Source organism: Pseudophryne corroboree, chromosome 11, assembly GCF_028390025.1.
Source record: "Pseudophryne corroboree isolate aPseCor3 chromosome 11, aPseCor3.hap2, whole genome shotgun sequence".
In the NCBI taxonomy this organism is placed as follows: Eukaryota; Metazoa; Chordata; class Amphibia; order Anura; family Myobatrachidae; genus Pseudophryne; species Pseudophryne corroboree.
This window is the reverse complement of record NC_086454.1, coordinates 135,676,975-135,700,930: the sequence shown is the minus strand read 5'-3', so window position 1 is coordinate 135,700,930 and position 23,956 is coordinate 135,676,975. Positions and strand designations below refer to the sequence as shown.

General features: G+C 42.0%; 1 protein-coding gene across 5 annotated transcripts in view; it reads left to right on the top strand.

Annotated features, from left to right (window-relative positions):
- Nucleotides 1-23,956, top strand: part of LOC134969116 (inositol-trisphosphate 3-kinase B-like) — a 219,613-nt gene that overhangs the window by 6,008 nt on the left and 189,649 nt on the right. For 4 of the 5 annotated variants that reach the window (XM_063944840.1, XM_063944837.1, XM_063944838.1 and 1 more), the window contains exon 2: nucleotides 11,445-11,922. In XM_063944840.1, the coding sequence (XP_063800910.1) occupies nucleotides 11,590-11,922 (333 nt within the window). In that variant the 5' untranslated portion in view covers nucleotides 11,445-11,589. Of the gene's footprint in view, nucleotides 1-9,727; nucleotides 9,749-11,444; nucleotides 11,923-23,956 lie in introns of those variants that run through there. The other variant, XM_063944839.1, reaches the window with a different exon arrangement.

Below are 23,956 nucleotides of genomic sequence, written 5' to 3'. Positions count from 1 at the left end.
TGTACAGTGCTGTGGATGTTACATGGCATGGTGCTGTGGATGTTACATGGCATGGTGCTGTGGATGTTACATGGCATGGTGCTGTGGATGTTACATGGCATGGTGCTGTGGATGTTACATGGCATGGTGCTGTGGATGTTTCATGACATGGTGATGTGGATGTTACGTGGCATGGTGCTGTGGATGTCACATGGCATGGTACTGTGGATGTTACCTGTACAGTGCTGTGGATGTTACATGGCATGGTGCTATGGATGTTACATGGCATGGTGCTGTGGATGTTACGTGGCATGGTGCTGTGGATGTTACCTGTACAGTGCTGTGGATGTTACATGGCATGGTGCTGTGGATGTTACCTGTACAGTGATGTGGATGTTACATGGCATGGTGCTGTGGATGTTACATGGCATGGTGCTGTGGATGTTTCATGACATGGTGATGTGGATGTTACGTGGCATGGTGCTGTGGATGTTACGTGGCATGGTGCTGTGGATGTTACCTGTACAGTGCTGTGGATGTTACATGGCATGGTGCTGTGGATGTTACATGGCATGGTGCTGTGGATGTTACATGGCATGGTGCTGTGGATGTTACATGGCATGGTGCTGTGGATGTTTCATGACATGGTGATGTGGATGTTACATGGCATGGTGCTGTGGATGTTACATGGCATGGTGCTGTGGATGTTACCTGTACAGTGCTGTGGATGTTACATGGCATGGTGCTGTGGATGTTACATGGCATGGTGCTGTGGATGTTACGTGTCATGGTGCTGTGGATGTTACATGGCATGGTGCTGTGGATGTTACCTGTACAGTGATGTGGATGTTACATGGCATGGTGCTGTGGATGTTACATGGCATGGTGCTGTGGATGTTACATGTACAGTGCTGTGGATGTTACATGGCATGGTGCTGTGGATGTTACATGAACAGTGCTGTGGATGTTACATGGCATGGTGCTTTGGATGTTACATGAACAGTACTGTGGATATTACATGGCATGGTGCTTTGGATGTTACCTGTACAGTGCTGTGCATATTACATGAACAGTGCTGTGGATATTACATGGCATGGTGCTTTGGATGTTACCTGGCATGATGCTGTTGATGTTCAATGTACAGTGCTCTGGATATTACATACATGTACAGTGCTTTGGATAGTACATGGCATGATGCTTTCGATGTTACATGGCATGGTGCTGTGTATGTTACGTGGCATGGTACTTTGGATGTTACGTGGCATGGTGCTGTGGATGTTACGTGGCATGGTACTGTGGATGTTTCGTGGCATGGTGATGTGGATGTTACGTGGCATGGTGCTGTGGATGTTACGTGGCATGGTGCTGTGGATGTTACGTGGCATGGTACTGTGGATGTTACATGGTATGTTACGTGGCATGGTCCTGTGGATGTTACATGGCATGGTGCTGTGGATGTTACATGACATGGTGATGTGGATGTTACATGGCATGGTGCTGTGGATGTTACATGAACAGTGCTGTGGATATTACATGACATGGTGATGTGGATGTTACCTGTACAGTGCTGTGGATGTTTCATGGCATGGTGCTGTGGATGTTACATGAACAGTGCTGTGGATATTACATGACATGGTGATGTGGATGTTACATGGCATGGTGCTGTGGATGTTACATGGCATGGTGCTGTGGATGTTACGTGGCATGGTGCTGTGGATGTTACCTGTACAGTGCTGTGGATGTTACATGGCATGGTGCTGTGGATGTTACATGGCATGGTGCTGTGGATGTTACCTGTACAGTGCTGTGGATGTTACATGGCATGGTGCTGTGGATGTTACATGGCATGGTGCTGTGGATGTTACGTGGCATGGTGCTGTGGATGTTACCTGTACAGTGCTGTGGATGTTACATGGCATGGTGCTGTGGATGTTACCTGTACAGTGATGTGGATGTTACATGGCATGGTGCTGTGGATGTTACGTGGCATGGTGCTGTGGATGTTACATGGCATGGTGCTGTGGATGTTACCTGTACAGTGATGTGGATGTTACATGGCATGGTGCTGTGGATGTTACATGGCATGGTGCTGTGGATGTTACATGTACAGTGCTGTGGATGTTACATGGCATGGTGCTGTGGATGTTACATGAACAGTGCTGTGGATGTTACATGGCATGGTGCTTTGGATGTTACATGAACAGTGCTGTGGATATTACATGGCATGGTGCTTTGGATGTTACCTGTACAGTGATGTGCATATTACATGAACAGTGCTGTGGATATTACATGGCATGGTGCTTTGGATGTTACCTGGCATGATGCTGTTGATGTTAAATGTACAGTGCTCTGGATATTACATACATGTACAGTGCTTTGGATAGTACATGGCATGATGCTTTCGATGTTACATGGCATGGTGCTGTGTATGTTACGTGGCATGGTACTGTGGATGTTACGTGGCATGGTGCTGTGGATGTTATGTGGCATGGTACTGTGGATGTTACGTGGCATGGTACTGTGGATGTTACATGGTATGGTACTGTGGATGTTACGTGGCATGGTGCTGTGGATGTTACATGGCATGGTGCTGTGGATGTTACATGGCATGGTACTGTGGATGTTACATGGCATGGTGCGGTGGATGTTACATGTACAGTGCTGCGGATATTACATGGCATGATGCTGTGGATGTTACATGGAATGATGCTGTGGATGTTACATGTTCGGCTCTGTGGATGTTACATGGCATGATGCTGTGGATGTTACATGTTCGGCTCTGTGGATGTTACATGGAATGATGCTGTGGATGTTACATGTACAGTGCTGCGGATATTACATGGCATGGTGCGGTTGATGTTACATACATGGTTTAGTGGATGTTACATGGCATGCGGCTCAGTGGATGTTACATGTTCGGCTCTGTGGATGTTACATGGAATGATGCTGTGGATGTTACATGTACAGTGCTGCGGATATTACATGGCATGGTGCAGTTGATGTTACATACATGGTTTAGTGGATGTTACATGGCATGCGGCTCAGTGGATGTTACATGGAATGATGCTTTGGATGTTACATGGCATGATGCTGTGGGTGTTACATGTTCTGCTCTGTGGATGTTACATGGCATGATGCTGTGGATGTTACATGTTCGGCTCTGTGGATGTTACATGGCATAGTGTAGCTAATGAATAAGGTACTTTGTTGCAGTGATAAATCAGGATCTTTCCCTGGTTAGCTGTGTGAAAGGGTTCTGTATTGTGTTAGAGGTACCACAGACTAATTTTGTTGATGGGGAACAGTGTTGGATAGGTATACTAAACAAGAAGGAGATTTGTCTGATGTAACAATGTGGAGTTATTAATATAATCATTATTATGTAGTTATTGATATGATAATGCAGTAATTAGTGTGGAGGATTTGGCAGTGTGGGTAGATATTTTATTAAAGGGATCTGTCACTCTGAGTAATATAGTATACATACACATATGGGCATATTTATCAATATTTTTTTACTAAAATAACGTGAAAACGATTGTTGCAGTATCACCTGTATGTACTAATGGGGATTGGAGGAGAATTCGCTTAAGTCTCCTCCAAGCCCTCTATATTGCATTTTTTTTAGTAAGCATACCTATTTTCCTTACTTGTAATGGGAATTGCGATCTGCTATAAATGTATTAAGGTTGAACTGCAAAACAATTCCGGCAGGAGCCCTGCGATAATAATGCTATCCAGGCTTCCAACCAGTGTCCCGGCTTCTCTGCCTGATGAATTTAGCAGAAAATATCACACTACAACTGCATTTTAAATGCGGATTGTGTAAATTTGCCCCATAGTGTCCGTTTACACGATTGGGGGTACTTCTTAGAGTTGCAAGTATGGTTATTGGTGTAGACTCTGTGGAATATGTTGTAATGTGTAGACGTGTGTGCATGGTTTATAGTTTGTAGGGTGTACTGTCCAGCGTGCTGTTTGTATGATTATTACTGAGGTGACACGGGCATATACACACCTCCCGACTGCCCTGATTTAGTTGGGACAGTCCTGATTCCAGGGTTATGTTCCTCCATTCTGATTGGGACAAAGCAGGCTGGAAGGTATGTCCCGTTCAATTCTGTGAATGGGTGTGTGTGGATTTTAAGAGAAGAGAACATGGTGGAGGTAGTTCAGTACATTAGAAGCTCTGGTCAAGTTTCTAGGCCACATGCCCACGTCCCCTTTTTATATGCTCAATGGAGCACAAACTTGTCCCGGTTTCCCAACAGGAACATTTGACACGTATGTATTGTAATACCTAGTGCGTCATGTCAGGCACATATATTTATTGTATTTAGCAGTTACTTATTGAAAACGTCAAGTCCAACTTTATATATACTAAGAGTGTCGATCTCCCCTCAAAAATGAGTTGTTGAACTTATATATTTGCATATTCTTTTTAAATTCCCTAGATCAGTTGCCCTAACTGCTTAATTTACTTATTCAAACTATTAATACCATTCCTCATTAGAAAGAAACACATTTTTTTTTTATAAATCCAGTGTTTCTGCCATTATTACGTCACTCAACAATGAATTCCACAGATCAGCTACCCTTACTATTAAAAATCAATTTCTGTTGGTAGTGATACAGAATCAACTCAGGTGGTTCCCACTTGTCACCTGTTTTGCCTTCAATGGAAAATGTTTGTCAAACATATCTTTGTCTTTGCATCTGTCTGCAAACATAAGTTAGTTCTCTTTGTTCTACCAAAGTAAACAACCTTGGTTTGTAAATTCCTTAATTATAATTGAACCCCCCTGTTCCTTTCAATAAGGCCACAGGTCTCTGAAATGCCTCAGGTTCTTCTACGTCTTATGCACATGTGCCCAAAACAGGCCCCCGCTATTGGGGAAACTAGTCTAACAAGTGATTTATGTGCCTTCTCCATTTAAGCCTTGTTCTAGACTTATCAGCTTTTGCATATTAGTATAGGCACGTTACGTACTGCTAAGGGTTTCCCATCTATCGGCAGCTGTTAGCAGGTAATGTAACAGTAGAAGAACTACGGCCACAGAATAAAATGAACTTACATTTTTTTACACTGAACACAATCTGTCTTTTGTTTGCTCAGCTCAAACCTCGAACATGATGGGGGTTATGCAGCTATAGACAGAGCTTTGATCTTATAGTGGCAACTGTGGGAAGAGAAGTGGGTATATCGGGGCTGTTATTATTTTATTCCCGTTTCTTATGACTGAGTGTTGGAAGGTATGGGCCTTGTGTAGCCTTTTTCTCTCTACATATATGTTCACCACAAAACCTTCTTGACATCCAGTAGTATATTTTTGGATGTTAGCTCTTAGGATTCCTTCAAATATTTTCAAGCATTTAAAGAATGAAGAAGTGAATGCAAAGAGAAGTTGCCTGTGGCAACCTATCAGCTTCTTTCTAGTATTTATCAAGTGCATTCTATGAAATGATAATATTTCTGGATGTTAGCTCTTAGGATTCCTTTGAATTTTTTCAAACTATTTAAAGAATGAAGAAGTGGACGAGAAGAGATGTTGCCTGCGGCAGCCTATCAGCTTCTTTCTAGTATTTATCAAGTACATTCTATGAAATGATAGCTAGAAGCTGATTAGTCTTGAGAAGGTTCGGTACATCACTTCCTTTAATCTGTTATTTCCCGGGTTTAGTTATGATCCGTTTTTGAATAAGGGGACCACACCTGCCTTCTGACAGACAGTCCTTAAATATGAGAAGTAAGGGTTTATCTATTACTGAATCTAGCTCCTTCAGTACTCATACCATCTGATACAGGTGCTTAATCAGTCTTCATGTTGTTTAGGCATAATTGTACGTCTCCTGAGTTAGCCCGGGATAATGGTGAACACTGGATATATTTATGTCTACCTTTTCCAGTCAGTTTGAATAGTTAATATTTTAGTGGCCCAGTACAGCTTTCATTTTGGGGGTATTCATATAACAAAACAACACTTTATATTAGACTTGATTTCTTAAATAGTTGTTTTATCAGTTCATTACTTTTCTAGCGAAAAAGACTAAATAAAAGGGTGACTGATAATGGTAGGTGTTCCAGGGTGTGAGGGAGTGTTCATGTGGGAAGGTACTTCCCATCACGCGTTGACCTGACCGTAATACTGTGCGTAACCTCTTTCCTTATTGAATCCTTTGAACCCCCCCTTCATTAATTCCTTGTGATGTCTATTCCCTATACAGGTTGAGTATCCCATATCCAAATATTCCGAAATACGGAATATTCCGAAATACAGACTTTTTTGAGTGAGAGTGAAATAGTGAAACCTTTGTATTTTGATGCCTCAATGTACACAAACTTTGTTTAATACACAAAGTTATTAAAAATATTGTATTAAATGATCTTCAGGCTGTGTGTATAAGGTGTATATGAAACATAAATGAATTGTGCGAATGTACGCACACTTTGCTTAATGCCCAAAGTTATAAAAAATATTGGCTAAAATTACCTTCAGGCTGTGTGTGAAAGGTGTATATGTAACATAAATGCACTCTGTGCTTAGATTTAGGTCCCATCACCATGATATCTCATTATGGTATGCAATTATTCCAAAATACGGAAAAATCCGATATCCAAAATACTTCCGGTCCCAAGCATTTTGGATAAGGGAGACTCAACCTGTACACGTACTTTATCTTCACTCTCAGTATCAGGTCCTAGTTTAAAATGTCCTGCTTTCTGACTTGCACATTCCCCATTATATTGTAGCTCATCCTGTCTGTAGAGCCTGTAGCTGGGAGAGACAATGTAACAAGTCTCCGAAAATCTCAAACTCTCTTTCCTACACCAGTTAATGCCCATACACACTTGCCGATAAAATGAGCGACGTCTCTCATTTTCCCCCTCCCTGAGCGACGAGGAGGGGAAACATTAAACGACGTCGATCATAGAGCGACATCGTCTAATGTGTATGGACCTTAACTCACCCACTTACCTCTTATATAGCTCTGTAACTCCTGCTGTCTTTCTGGCACAGATAGTATTACAGAAAATGTCACTTTGTAGACACTTGCCCTAAGCTTAGTATATATTTCCCGGAAAAATTTTTAGGGACCTTTTATCAGCCATTCACTTCACCATGATACCAGTTTGCATCATGACTCCATGTTCAGTTCCACACAACAAACTAGTTCAGTGGTCTGTAGAATGTCAAACATGAGCACCATACTTTCCTCCTGCGTAAAGTTGTTATAGTTCAGAGCGACATTGTGTGACTGTGTTAGTATATAGACAACGAGGTCCAACACCAATGTGTGCTGTACTGTTTTGTGTTAGCATGTTCCTGTAGAAAGTGAAAGACTTGGCTTCAGTTGTGGGGTGTGAGGGTAGAGAGTGGGTGACATGGTGTAATGTGTGGGGTTCAATGGTTTGTGTTGGGGTGTCAGTGTAGATAGTGGGTGACATGGTGTGGGTGTAAGTGTTAAGAGTTGGTGACATGGTGTAATGTGTGGGCTTCAGTTGCATGTGTTGGGGTGTCAGTGTAGAGAGTGGGTGACATGGTGTAATGTGTGGGCTTCAGTTGGCTGTGTTAGGGTGTCAGTTTAGATAGTGAGTGGCATGGTGTGGGTGTAAGTGTAGAGAGCGGGTGACATGGTGTAATGTGTAGGTTTCTGTTGTCTATGTTGGGTTGTCAGTATAGAGAGTGGGTGACATGGTGTGGGTGTAAGTGTAGAGAGCAGGTGACATGGTGTAATGTGTAGGTTTCTGTTGTCTATGTTGGGTTGTCAGTATAGAGAGTGGGTGACATGGTGTGGGTGTAAGTGTAGAGAGTGGGGGACATGGTGTAATATGTGGGCTTCAGTTGCCTGTGGGGTGTGAGGGTAGAGAGTAGGTGACATGGTGTAATGTATGGGGTTTAGTTGTCTGTAGTAGTGTGTTGATATAAATAGTGGGTGACATGGTGTGGGTATCAACGTAGAAAGTGGATGACATGGTGTAATGTGTGGGGTACAGTTGTCTGTGTGTCAGTGTAGAGAGTGGATGATATGGTGTGGGTGTCAGTGTAGAGAGTAGGTGACATGGTGTAATGTGTGGGGTTCAGTTGCATGTGTTGGGGTGTTAGTAGAGAGTGGGTGACATGGTGTATTGTGTGCGGTTCAGTTGCATTTGTTGGGGTGTCAGTTTAGACAGTGAATGATGTGGTGTAATGTGTGAGGTTCAGTTGTATGTGTTGGGGTGTTAGTGTGGAGAGTGGGTGACATGGTGTGGGTGTCAGTGTAGAGAGTTGGTGACATGGTGTAGTGTGTGGGGTTCAGTTGTCTGTGGGGTGTGAGGGTAGAGACTGAATGACATGGTATAATGTGTGGGGTTCAGTTGTCTGTAGTGGGGTGTCGATATAGATAGTGGGTGACATGGTGTGGGTGTCAACGTAGAGAGTGGATGACATGGTGTAATGTGTGGGGTACAGTTGTCTGTGTGTCAGTGAAGAGAGTGGGTGACATTGTGTAATGTGTGGGGTTCAGTTGTCTGTGTGTCAGTGTAGAGAGTGGATGATATGATGTGGGTGTCAGTGTAGAGAGTGGGTGACATGGTGTAATGTGTGGGGTTCAGTTGCATGTGTTGGGGTGTTAGTAGAGAGTGGGTGACATGGTGTATTGTGTGGGGTTCAGTTGCATTTGTTGGGGTGTCAGTTTAGACAGTGAATGATGTTGTGTAATGTTGAGGTTCAGTTGTATGTGTTGGGGTGTTCGTGTAGAGAGTGGGTGACATGGTGTGGGTGTCAGTGTAGAGAGTTGGCGACATGGTGTAATATGTGGGGTTCAGTTGTCTGGGTTGGGATGTCAGTGTAGACAGTGGGTGACGTGGTGTAATGTGTGGATTCATTTGATTTGAGTTCTGTTTGGAGAAAGTGCTAAATCGATATTATTATTATTATTATTATTATTATTATTATTATTAATTCTGCTGTGGTGTCAGTGTAGAGAATTGGCAATACATCATTATAATTTACTCCACAGATCTAGCTCCCTGGCTAGATTTCAGGTATGCTATTACTGACATACAAACCTGTTAGACAGAAATACCTTGCAGACTATATACTCTTTCTCTGTAAGAATTGTCATATAAATGTCAGCATGTTTGAAATGACAGGTTAGATTTAGTAGAGCAGCTCAATAAATGAATTGTATTACACATAGTGTAGCTTCTGTGCATGCAGATATTCAGCTGACATTCCCTGTACATGGCTGTGACAGAGTCCGTTACTTGTGTTTCCCATCTAGAGATGGTAAGATCCCGGCATCTGTGTCATCCAGAACCTACATGCCTTTTTTAAGTTATGAGCCTTTCTCTACTCTACCTGACTTTATCATAATTGCCATCCCTGCTTACAGTCCCAGATTTGCCATGGTAGGAGTGATAGCTGAGGACACACACAGTGTGCCTGTGGGAACCTTCACTTTTCCTATTCCCTCTGGCCCTGGGCCAGCCCTCATTGAAGAAGAGATCTGAGGGGGAGCGAGAGGAGGGGGAGAGCAGATCAGGAGGGCAGATACTAGTGCCGTCCTCTAACAATTTAATATGAAGAAGAGATATTTACATCAGAGCCCAAATGAGAACTGTGTAAGTGAAGTGTGTGTATGTATATATATATATATATATATATACTTTGCAAAATAAGGATGCACTCACCAGACTTCTCCAAAATGAATAAAACAAATCTTTTAATTCCAACAGCACATACTCACAGGGTCATCAGGGTCATGGTCAACGTTTCGGCTCAGTCTGGTGAGTGCATCCTTATTTTGCAAAGTATATATTTGGGACTCTGTCTGGATTGGACTTGACCATGGATTCTTCACCCCAGCAGCTGTGACTGAGGATATGCGAGTGCAGCTTTTTCACTTCTACTATAACTATATATATATATATATATATTGAGCTGACACTGCTTGGCTTTTCAGTGCTCCATAGTCAGTCTAAGCCGTATCTGTCACACCATCTTACCTTCAATAACTTTCTTCTGCACACATTCTCCCTCTCTGCCGTCAGTACTCCCTCCATTTACCCCTCCTTTTTTCCATGTTCTTTCTTCCTTGTAGAAACATCTGTGCTTACATACTCCCTTCCTACTTCTCAAAGGTCCTAGTTTTTTGTGATCTCAATTTCAGTTATCTTTGCCTCAGTTCTCCTTCCACTTCTTTCCTGCCTTTTTTCACCATAGCTTACCTCAATCACATCCTTCCAGGGTTCAACCTTTCCTGTTTCTATTTTAAACTGGTTTGGTCTGAGGAGCCATCTGCTGGTTCATAAGAAGGGCAAACGTTCACATCTTGTATTTACCTTAACACAACGATGTGTATATGTTGCGGAATTGTATTTACTGCTTGTTGTAGATGGTGGCTTTTTGTGGTCTGTTTCAGCTGTTTGAAATGTCTGCATCCAAAGAGCCGCTAGAGAACGTGCTGCTCTGATTTACCATGGGCTCGTGCTCTCAGGGCTTGCTCAGACAAACCTTGCCTCCATGACTCTGCTGCAAACACAACTTGTGTATTTAACTTAATATTGATAATGAGGGATTAATTTCCATCAGCTCTTCTTACTGTTATGTGTAATGGGCCCTGTATATGCACGAGAGCTGTATTTAATTGAATGGCAATTTATTATATTGACATGCTTGCTTGTATAATTCTTCCCATTTATGCCACATGACTTATTATTTCCATATTGATGATGAAATGCATAAGCCAGTGGCTCCCAAAAATTTTTAAATCACGGCTCCCTAGAGTATCAGAATTTTTTCCCTGACACCTCTAGGCCAAAACTTTGTTATTCAGAAAAAAAAAAATATTAACTGACGTGAATTGTGTTTATATGTCATCCTTAGGTTCAATTATGTGGTGAGGGGCAGGATTCACTTCTATTTGTCCGCATATATTATGATTGGAAGCCACAAGCACTGGTTTTGTCTATTACATTGACCATAAATAATTAGAATTTTTCCTGGACCACCAACCTAGGGCAGGTACTCCGAGGCACCCCAGGGTGTCGGGGGAAAACACAACAAGATATGCAGGGCTGGATTAAGGACCACATGGTCCTGGGGCTGAAAATTATGTTGGGCCTATTGCGAGAAGAGGAGGAGGTGTGACCAGTGCTGTGTGGGAGTGGTCAGTACCATGTGGGCTTGACCATTGCTGTGTGGGAGTGGCCAGGGCCATATGGGTGTGTGCACCCTTTCCCTATCAGCTTCAATTTCTCCATAAATATTTAAAAGTTGAAAAATTACATGTTTGAAAGGAAAATAGAGCTATAACCATACTATTTATTATACATCATAATGCTGTAATGTGATGGGCCTATTTTTATGTGGAGGCCTGGAGCTGTAGCTTCACCTGGCTCATCGTTAATCTGGCTCTGACTATACTTTAATCACCTCATACATACACATGTTCATTATATGTTGTTTGAACTCTCTTCATAGATGTCACCTGGACAGGGAGACTGTGCCTGAGAGAGACATTTCAGGGAATGCCTATGGAAGAGCAAATAGCCAGACGTGGCTGATCAGTCCAGTGCAATACAACAGATCACAGAACAAGTGAAGTTTTCCATTTACAGCAAGAGAGATGGAGCAGGAAAAAAAAGTGCCTCTGGAGAAGGGCTTGCAGAAACTATCTTTATTGCCCCGTGAGACAGAAAAGGACACACAGAAGTTTGATGGAGACTGCAAAAGGCGACAAAAAATTCAGAAAGACAGGGAGAACAGAGAGTCCACAGGGAAGGACAGTCCAGTGGAGCTACTTCCAGAGGAAGAACGGCAGAAGAAGTTAGTGAGGCAGTCAGACAGATCTATCTCTAGCACATCCACTTGTTCCTCCATAGCCTACTCTTCACCAGAAAGTGACCAGGTCTTCAGTGAAGAAGAGGAGGTGCAGACAAAGCGTAAAACCTTGCGAAAGGTGAGGGCAAGAGGGAAATAATTGTTGTTGTTTGTGTGTAATTGCAACATTGAGAGCCATCTCCGGTAGTTAAAGGGTTGAGAAACACGTAGCGTATGATGGGAGGCCTCGTTATCTGTGGGCGAAGATGCAAATTGCTTCTACTTAGTTGACGAGAGGGAATAAAGTAGAGAAAAGTGTAGAGGGGGCAGACACTGCTGTGAAAGGCAAACTGATGGTTGGGCATGTACACGCAGGCATTGTTTTGACAATGTGAATGTAATAATGAAGGATAAAGTTATTGAGATTCTCACTGGGTAGTGGGAGGAACATTCTTTCAGAATGTACTTTGGGATGGGAAAAATAATCACTGTTATTAGTGTGATACATTGTGTAGGAAGATGCATAATTTTAACATACCAAGAACACTGCAGATGAAGAGATACATTTATGTGCACAATTCAGTGTACTTACGATGCCAGCACTACCACCACTATGGCAAAGGTGAGCCTGACAATGGCAAACGGGGCGCATGCTCAGAAGAGTAGATGCAGGAGTGTGGTCCACAGTCACCAGGCCCTTCACTAAGGGGGACATGTACTAAGCAGTGATAAAAGTGGAGAAGTGAGCCCGTGGAGAGAAGTTGCCCATGGCAACCAATCAGCTGCTCTGTATCTTTTGATATTACGCAAATTATAAATGTTACATCAATGCTGATTGGTTGCCATGGGCAACTTCTCCACTGGCTCACTTCTCCACTTTTATCACTGCTTAGTACACCCAGTATTGCTGTACAGTCACCTCTCTGTCGCCTCTGGGGATGGTCTGGTGTTCAAAAATGCCTGTGTTGTTTTTAGGGATGAGCTACAGTGATAATCATACGTCTGTTCATATACTGTGGAGGATATTGTAGCAAAAGACATTGGGGAATATTAACCTGGGGTGAAGAAACGACCTTTGTCTGGAATATAGAGGACGACCCTGCTTAACACTAGCTCACATACAGATGTGTCCTCCCTCATTGTTGCTGCAGTCACATGAAAAAGTCCTTCTGGTTGCACCTGTTGTGAGTGCGTTTACTAACACTGAGCGTCTTTTCATGCATTTTCCCTGACAATGCGTCTGATTCACAATGCTGTGCTAGTGCTGATTTACATTAACGTTCCATCACTGAGGAATACATCCTCAGCATTAAGCGGGGTCTCTCTGTAGCTCATTCGCAGCTGCGATCCCGTAATCAGGGTACGTGTGAAAATATTCTAATGCTGCCGCCTGGAAATTTATTAAGATGCCCATCTGAGTTACATAGAAACATAGAATAATAGGGTTTATGTTACAATAAAACCCCCCAAAAGTGAGTGCATTTGTACACGTTGCATCTAAAAGTTTGACTATTAAAAATTGAAGCTAGATTCTAGTTTGGAGTTACAGGGTGTAGTATGGTATGCTGGGGGCTGGGATCACGACCGCCGGCATACTGGCAGCTGGGCGAGCGCAAATGAGTCCCTTGCAGGCTTGCTGTGCTCACCACGCTGCGGGCATGGCGGCGCGCCACGCTATTTATTTTCCCTCCAGGGGGGTCGCGGACCCCCACAAGAGATAGAATAGTTGTCGGTATGCCGGGTGTCGGGTTTCCGGCGCCGGTATACTGAGCGCCGGGATCCCAACAGCCGGCATACTGAATACCACCCGGAGTCACATACCCAGTGGCATATTGACTTGCCGTTTGGAGCTGACTGCAGGCTTGCAATATCATGCGCAAAGTACCGATGTTTGATACTTTGTGCATGTGGAGAACCCGTTATGCGCATGCGTGAACAGGTCCTGCGATGTTGGGAGCAGGACGGCAGCAGAATGTCAGTGATTGACAGTCTGCCGCCGTTCGGGGGTGGAGAAGGGGCGGCAATGGAGGCTCGTTGCCACCATTTAGGGGGTGGGAAGAGGACAGGGATCTCCGTCGCAGGATGGTGATTTCCTGGCCTCTGTGACGGATGGCTTGCCCAGCACCGTAGCTGCCGTAAGCTGCCCGATGGTGGGAGAGAGATCCGATGCTGCGTCCTAGAACACAGCTCAGATCACTACTGCAGCAGGAGGCATCTACTTGTAATAGACACCTCCTGCTGCATTACCAAACAGCGCTATCAGTGCTGCTTCCGTGCAAATGATAGCAACTCCAACCACGTCTGAATGAGCCTCAATATGCAGACAATGGTTTCTAGTGTCATATGTGATTACATTTTACATGCATTAAAAAGACATGTAGAATGTGTATAATGTGTTAAAGCCCTTATACAAGCACAGAATTATTATTGATTGACTTGGCGCAACTATGATAAGCCTTTTTCAGCTATTTAATTTTATAACATTAACAATGTCTCTTGTGTTTGAGTGTTATGCTTTCTGATCCTTATGTCAATATGTGATCATGCTCAGTGGAACAGGCACAATTTACATCTTAAAACATAGGCAGCAGAAGTTAGCCAGACACACGGGACGGGCTACTTTTCTATTCACAAATCCCTGTGCTTTCTATCCACGTATTAACCCAATAACTGACTGTGTCAAGGTATCATATCTATTGATTAAGCATTGAGAAATTTGAGCCATTCTTTCAGCGCTTCAGGTTGATCTACTTACAGGAGGATTGAGCTCAATTCATATGCTCAAATCTGTAATCATTATGTTACTTTTTTAAGGAATTAGACCACTAAGCTACATATGACACATTGATACAGTATACCCTTTCTAACTTAGGGGAATTGAGCTCATCGAGGAATTACAAATATATTAATATAATGTGACTGACAATCTGTTATTAATTATAACGGGCATACGTGGCCCCTCTACCATCTCAAATGTTACAACCTTTTCCAGCTGATACCTTGAGGAATATACTGTAGATAAATAGCTTCGTCTTAATTGAGGAATATACTGTAGACAAATAGCTCCGTTTTAATTATTACAGTGCCATTGCGGTCATAAGATTACTTTGACCATCCATCAAATTTAATAATAATTCTATTTATTTATTTACTGACTATTTTTGCTGTGCATGATTTATGTGTTACACAGTTTACAATATTTTCACCCATGGGCAGAACCCACATTTAGAGGTTTGAAATATTTAAATAAAAAACCTCGCCTATATGGCAATCAATATATTTACCTTTGTGCCCTTCGAATCTACCTGAATATATGTATATGTATGTGTATATGATTTTTTTCCATTATTTGCTTTAAAAAATTCTTTTTTAAAAAAATACAGAAAAATATTAAAAATTAACATTAAAAACCCCATCAAAGAAAAGATAAAACACCATATTTTATTTGAAAATAAATAAAAGTTATGTTTTAATAATTATTATATTTACAATCATAAGAGTGCCCCCACAAAGAGGTTTACTTCTCTGTTCCCTGATTCTGTTCAGGGAACAACCTGTTTTTGTGATTATTTGTCATTTACCTCGGGGAGCACCACCAGCAGATTGATTAAACCACGATTACCTATTAATGATTCCCTATATTGCTGGTTCTAAATACCTAGTGAGAAACCACTGAGCTAATTTCAAACAACAGGTTGTGCAGGAATATTCCCCCTTTTCCTTTCATAATTGATTTACTGAGGTAAACTCAGCTTCTTTCCTAGCACACCACATTTCTTGCCAGGTCCAGACATTGGACCCAATTTCTCAACATATAATTTTCTTCTTTTCTTTTCTTTGGGGATTTGTTCCTTTCTCTCTTTTTGATCGAAAAACTATCTGTATCCTCAACTCAACCTTGACAAGCATGTCAAGCTTCAGTCTGAGGAATGAACTGATTAATAAACGGAGGACTGAAGACCTAGGAGGTATTTTTTCAGATCCTAGTACATCTACTACACCCGCCACTAGTTGGAATGATGATATGCACAAACTGAAACTTCTGAGACAAAAACAAACAAGAGTGAATTGGGACTTGATAAGTCTGGAAAACTATCTAAAACATAAGATAGTACCACGAGGACTGCGCCCTAAGGTTTTTCCAACCTATCCTCTTGCTACTGATAGTCTGAAACATGACTGGGAGACCTGCCTACTCAAATGCTCTAATGATTTAATACTGATCCTAATCAAACATAACAACTTGATTTTGGAAGAAGTAGGAAAGGAAATTGATGATATTGGGAAAAAATTGGAAGTCTTTGAAACTGAGACCCTCTTCCAAACTAGATTTGAACTGGAGAAAAAAGCCCTACAAGAATACGAGGAAGTAATTACAGAACGCAAAAAGTCAAAATTCCAACGTGACAAACAGGACTTTTCATTGGGCAAAATCTTCAAGTGGAATAGACCACCAAGGAGGGAAAGACTACAGAATCAACAGGGATACCCCTCCTCATCAGAGATTGATTCATCTGGTACTGAGGAGGATCAAGGGGAAACCTATCATCAGTACAGAGACGAAACCGGCAAATTTCAGGCACAACATCCCTCCTCCTCCTCCTCTTCTTCTTTTTTGGACAAACAGAGACCCAGAAGGGGCCGTCCAAGAGGAAGTCGAGGAGGGGCGGCAGGAAAAGGAAGAGGGGACCCAAGATGGGATTCTCCACCCCCATCTCACTATCCAATACGAAATCGGAGGAAATACTAGCTGGACCAACCGGCCTTACGATTATTAACCTATCTGAACACACCATCACAGACGATCATAGAAATGTCTTATCTAAAGGCCTTACTTTTGCGCCCACCAAAAGATTTGATCGCTTCCAATGGGAGAAGGATTTAAATTTCTTTGGGAGAAAATTGCTCCTTAAAAAATTCTTTGCAAACAAAAATAGAGTTGATGCCTCCAATACAGGAGGATATCAAGAACCTGGCACTATTATCCAACAGGACCTCACATCAGATGATGATAGGAGGGCGATTATTATGTTGGAGGAACTTCAGGATGATGTTGAAATACATCATGTGGAAACACAGGAAGACACATCAACCAATAGATTAATATGCAAGAAAAAGAGCAACTTCTTCCCGCAGGATAACATTTGCCCAGAAGTAAAAGTTTTTATGCGCCTTGTCTCCCAAGATCTTGATGACTTACATCAGAGACGAAAGAGACCTCCCAAGCGTAATCTGAAATACAGAGAAAGGATGGCCATTGCTGAAATCGAGTCATGGGAAGATGTGGTGGTCAAACCATCTGATAAAGGTGGTAATGTTGTGATCTGGGGAAAACAACTCTATATTAAAGAAGCTATGAGACAACTCAATGACACAGCCTGCTATAGAAGATCCATCTTTAACCCAACAGACAACATCCTAACTCTATATATTAGATTGATTGAGAAAGCATTTAGGGAAGGAACAATTACAAAAACTGAACTCGAATACCTAAGAGTAACTAACCCTAGGGTACCGACGTTCTATCTTCTCCCGAAGATGCATAAGAGCCTTACTCACCCTCCTGGTAGGCCAATTGTCTCCGGGATTGGAGGTCTCCTGGAGCAAGCCAGTATATTTATTGATGTTCATCTTAGACATCTTGTAGCTGCCTTACCCTCCTATGTACAAGACACTACTGACGTCTTGAAAAAGATCCATGATGTACGGTTGGAGGACAACCAACTTTTGATAAGCATGGATGTGGAATCACTATACACGTCGATTGACCATCAGAAAGGAATTCTTGCCATCAAATACTTCTTGGACATAGAGGGTACAAGTGACTTTCATCAATTTCTTCTGGATCTCCTACATTTCGTCTTAAATAATAATTATTTTACATTTAACAATAGATTTTACGTACAAACGAGGGGCACGGCCATGGGGGCAGCCTGTGCCCCCACGTACGCAAACTTATTTCTTGGTTGGTGGGAACGTGAGAAAGTTTTCTCTGACCACAATGACCATCACACCAGAAGAGTGTTGATGTGGTTGCGGTATATAGATGATATACTGGTCATCTGGGATGGAGACGAGAAAACTTTTGAGGATTTCGTTCAGGATCTGCATGCAAACGATCTGAATTTGAAATTTACATATGTCATTAACAAAGACAGAGTCTCCTTTTTGGACTTATCTATATACCGTATTAGTGAGGGTTATCTCGCCACAGAACTCTTTCGGAAATCAACAGCTACCAATTCATTACTTCACCAATCCAGCTCTCACTTTCCTCCGACTGTGAAGAATATCCCCAAGGGTGAATTTTTAAGGCTCAAAAGAAATTGCTCGGACCAATGCAATTTCCAGAAACAAAGCATTGAGTTAACTAGCAGACTCAAAGAGAGGGGGTACAGCCACAGATTAATCAAGAAAGCCAGAAGAGAAGTGGAATGTACGGACAGAGAAAGTTTGATTTTCAGAGAAAAGAAACAACAAAAGGGAGATAAAGAATTTAGATTTGTTGGCAACTTCTGTACAGAGTGGCAAGAAATCAAACAAATCATTCAGAAACACTGGCCCATTTTACTCCTAGATAATGATCTGGAAAAGGTCCTAAAAAAACAAGTCTCCATGAGTTGGAGGAGATCACCGAATCTCAAAGATAGATTGGTGAAGAGCCATTTTGAAGAGAAACATCCCAGACAACCCTCAGTTCGGGGTAGCTTTCCATGTGGATCATGCAAAATTTGTAAATACATCCACTCACAAACTACCATACAGGATAAATACGGTTCAGAACATATCATCACAGATTTCTTTAACTGCAGGACAAAAAATGTTATCTACTGCATTACATGTACATGTAACATCTACTATGTCGGGATGACATCCAGGATGCTTAAACAACGCATCCTGGAACACATCGGGACGATACGAAATGCAGAAACGGACATCAACAAATTCAAACCACTAACGACAGTGGCTAGGCATTTTTATATGACACATGGAAAGTCCTCAGAGGATCTACGAGTCTTTGGACTTGAAAAAATCAATTTGGGAATAAGAGGCGGTGATCTTCAAAAGGAGCTTCTCAGACGGGAAAGCCAGTGGATCTTTAGGTTGGGCTCCATATCTCCAAGGGGCCTTAATGAGAACATTAATTACGGTGCATTTCTGAACACATAATTATGATTCCCTTTTCCAAACAATCCTCTTTAGTGCTCCTCTGTCCTAATTCAAATTATGCCACAAAGTTGAGACCTGTGGCAGTCCGCATGGCACGATACCCACCTATCAACACGTTAGTAAATTTAATCAATTCGCAACAACTTAGGGATATTTTCATATCTACTGTTTTATTATTTGTTTAAATACAGTTTATATCTAAAAAAATTTTTTGTTTACTTCTGGAATATATTATATTCAAGTTTTCTATATATCTACACTACCTACTAAATAATTATACAAAAGTGGGTTCGTAGCCAAGTGGCATAGTCTCTTGCCCGTAGTCTAAATCACTACCGCCAGCTCGCAGGCTCGAATCTTGAGAAACCTAAAATCTGTCACAATATGGCTAATTTTTAGCTCAATCCACATCTAATTAATTAACTTCATTTTTAATTTGTTCCTTCTCTATACGAAATGTTTAATACACAGAGATGTATATGTATGTGTATATATATACATATATATATGTGTGTATGTGTACATATATGTATATCTCTTTAAATTTTTGATCTTCTTTGTCGCATTATGTTTCCATTTGCATAACTAGTGATACGATTAGCTCTGTAGTCAGGCGGTCTAATGCCTCGCCCACAACCAAATCATTAGGGCAAGGTCATAAGTTCGCACCTTCAATTCTTTATATAATTTCACTTAATTATAAATTTATTATTACCCTTATTATGTATATTTATAATTTTCATCTTTTTCCTCCGTTCTATTCCCCATTTCTCCTCACTCTCTTATTTCCCTTGATAATTGATATATATTTGATTACTACATTGGCTATTAATCAGTTCACTAACAGCGATCTGACTTCATCTCATTACTCAATTACTATCAGACTGAATAGTTTTTTTGCTGTTCTTTTTGCCAATTTTAATTTCAACCAATGATGATCAGGTAGACACTATATATAATCCCCGTGAAGGGGAACACCAGACAGGCGGATGGTGATCAAGCCCCTGCTGAGGGTGAAACGTACGTTGTATCTGTTCCTGAGCGTCATGTGACGCTGCTTCCGGAAATCCCGCCATACGTCACTGGGACCGGACTATCGGCACTGACGGAGACGCCTGCTGAGGCTGCTACACACGGGGATATTCTTTCCCCGTTAGGTATTCAGTGTGCTCTCATCGACTGCACGGCATCACCTGCTAAACCCTGCAATGACAATCTGTTAACAGGGCTGAGGGGTGCCGTAGCGGACGACAGCAGAATCACTCTTTCTTCCTTCAGCCCGTTGCCGCCTGATTAACTCTCTCACCTCCCATTCACTGTGTGCTAGCATACACATGGGAAGGCAGTAGAAGTTAGTCAGACACATGGGACGGGCTACTTTACCATCTACAAGATTTTTTGTTTAATATTAATGTGTTTATCCAGTTTTTTGATGTTGCATTGGAGTGTCATTGGTTGAGCATGTGACGAATTTAGGTTACTCTGTACCAAGTCAGCACTTCAGGCTAATTTACAATATCTATTCCCGAGCGTCACGTGACGCAGTTTCCGGAAACCCCGCCATACGTCACTGGGGCCGGACCGCTGACGGGGACGCCAATCGAGGCTGATACACACGGGGACACTTTCTCCCCATTAGGTATTCAGTGTGCTCTCATCGCCTGCACGGCATCACCTATCAAACCTTGCAATGACATCTTGTTAACAGGGCTGAGGGGTGCCACAGCGGACGACAGCAGAATCACTCTTTCTTCCTTCAGCCCGCTACCGTCTGATTAACTCTCTCACCCCCATTCACTGCGTGCTAGCACGCACATGGGAAGGCAGCAGAAGTTAGCCAGACACACGGGACGGGCTACTTTTCTATTCACAAATCCCTGTGCTTTCTATCCACGTATTAACCCAATAACTGACTGTGTCAAGGTATCATATCTATTGATTAAGCATTGAGAAATTTGAGCCATTCTTTCAGCGCTTCAGGTTGATCTACTTACAGGAGGATTGAGCTCAATTCATATGCTCAAATCTGTAATCATTATGTTACTTTTTTAAGGAATTAGACCACTAAGCTACATATGACACATTGATACAGTATACCCTTTCTAACTTAGGGGAATTGAGCTCATCGAGGAATTACAAATATATTAATATAATGTGACTGACAATCTGTTATTAATTATAACGGGCATACGTGGCCCCTCTACCATCTCAAATGTTACAACCTTTTCCAGCTGATACCTTGAGGAATATACTGTAGATAAATAGCTTCGTCTTAATTGAGGAATATACTGTAGACAAATAGCTCCGTTTTAATTATTACAGTGCCATTGCGGTCATAAGATTACTTTGACCATCCATCAAATTTAATAATAATTCTATTTATTTATTTACTGACTATTTTTGCTGTGCATGATTTATGTGTTACACAGTTTACAATATTTTCACCCATGGGCAGAACCCACATTTAGAGGTTTGAAATATTTAAATAAAAAACCTCGCCTATATGGCAATCAATATATTTACCTTTGTGCCCTTCGAATCTACCTGAATATATGTATATGTATGTGTATATGATTTTTTTCCATTATTTGCTTTAAAAAATTCTTTTTTAAAAAAATACAGAAAAATATTAAAAATTAACATTAAAAACCCCATCAAAGAAAAGATAAAACACCATATTTTATTTGAAAATAAATAAAAGTTATGTTTTAATAATTATTATATTTACAATCATAAGAGTGCCCCCACAAAGAGGTTTACTTCTCTGTTCCCTGATTCTGTTCAGGGAACAACCTGTTTTTGTGATTATTTGTCATTTACCTCGGGGAGCACCACCAGCAGATTGATTAAACCACGATTACCTATTAATGATTCCCTATATTGCTGGTTCTAAATACCTAGTGAGAAACCACTGAGCTAATTTCAAACAACAGGTTGTGCAGGAATATTCCCCCTTTTCCTTTCACAATTTACATCTTACCAAGTTTGAGGAAAATCCATAATGATAAATGCAACTTTACATACCTTTATTTAAAGTGAGCCTGATTCCGATTTGTATAGAATTGCCCAGCAATCGCAGGAAATCACAGGAAAGCGGCTGTGCAATTCTGTACAAATAAAATGCGAATGTAGCAGGAGACATCTGTAGGAAATAGACGTCTCCTGTATGCATCTGCAAGACCTGAGTGCTGCTTCTGTGGATGCAGATTCAGGACACCATCGCCACCATCGGTCGTGACTTGTTATGGTACCAGACCGCTGTCAGTCTGCATAAGCCAAAGCTTACTCAGACTGACCATAGGATCGAGAGGTCCAGGAAGTCTGCACCCTGACACAGAACCAATGCTGCCCTATTGGATAATGCATCTTCCCTATCCCTGCCCTGGTGTCTAACAATACAGTTACATGAATACATGGTGTTAATAGATAAACGGCATGGTAAAATCCTTGTTTTTGAGTAACCTGCCACCGCACAGGGCAGGTGTGAGTGACAGCCTGTAGAATGCGAGGGCAGCTTACTTCCCTCCCAACTTCCATCCCTTGGATTGCTGTCCACTTTATTATGAAATTGACATTTCATTTATTTTTCCATCTCATCCAGATTAAAATGCTCCCTCTGAATTAAGTGAGCAGCTGAGGTTATACCCCTTAGGCTAGGAATATCTCATTAGCTGAGAGCTTTACCTTTTATGGAGTTTTTAATTAAATTGGATTGAGCTGTTTTTACAAAGATAGCTCGGAACGTTAGAAAATAATGGTACATCTGTCATGAACAGGATTCCCTCTGGTCATACGGAGGTTGATGTCTGCCAGGTACAAGTGGGAAACCCATTAAACTCCTATATATGTCCCCGTTTTTTAACTTTCCTTATTTCATGATGGATTCATTAACATCCTTTGACTAACCGAACAAGGCATGATGTAGCATAGAAACTGAAATGTCACGTCTTTATACACATAGTAGAGCTAACGTGTGGTCATGCACGTATACAAACTGGGAGCTGTTGCTTAGGGATAGAAAAATAATTTGATGGCAGATAAGAACCCCTTGGCCCATCTAGTCTAGACGGATGGAGGAACAGAAGACTACCAGTATTTGGGTAAAAGTAGGAATCCCATTTGCTACTAGTACAGAGGTGTATTTTGGATACCATTCCATGAGTACAGTCTGTTTTGAAGTGTTAAATGTTATTTGAAAATTAGCAGGTTCCTATCTACAGTACACAGAGGGGACTCTACATTCTAGTCCTCATTGGTCATATAACCTGTGCCCTTGTATAGGCCTTGTTACTTCAAATAACCAGCATCACTTTAATTCCACTGAGGTTACTTTATTATTGGGAAATATTAAAACCCTTCAAACTTAACTTTACTAAAGCTGGGCATCTGCAACTCCCAGCATAATTGTAAAATCATCTGGCTGTTTCTCTGACGTCCTAGTGGATGCTGGGAACTCCGTAAGGACCATGGGGAATAGCGGCTCCGCAGGAGACTGGGCACAAAAAGAAAGCTTTAGGACTACCTGGTGTGCACTGGCTCCTCCCCCTATGACCCTCCTCCAAGCCTCAGTTAGATTTTTGTGCCCGACCGAGCAGGGTGCAATCTAGGGGGCTCTCCTGAGCTTCTTAGAAAAAAGTTAGTTTTAGGTTTTTTATTTTCAGTGAGACCTGCTGGCAACAGGCTCACTGCATCGAGGGACTAAGGGGAGAAGAAGCGAACCTGCCTGCTTGCAGCCAGCTTGGGCTTCTTAGGCTACTGGACACCATTAGCTCCAGAGGGATCGAACACAGGCCCAGCCTCGGAGTCCGGTCCCAGAGCCGCGCCGCCGGCCCCCTTACAGAGCCAGAAGCAAGAAGAGGTCCGGAAAATCGGCGGCAGAAGACATCAGTCTTCATCAAGGTAGCGCACAGCACTGCAGCTGTGCGCCATTGCTCCTCATGCACACCTCACACTGCGGTCACTGATGGGTGCAGGGCGCTGGGGGGGGGCGCCCTGAGCAGCAA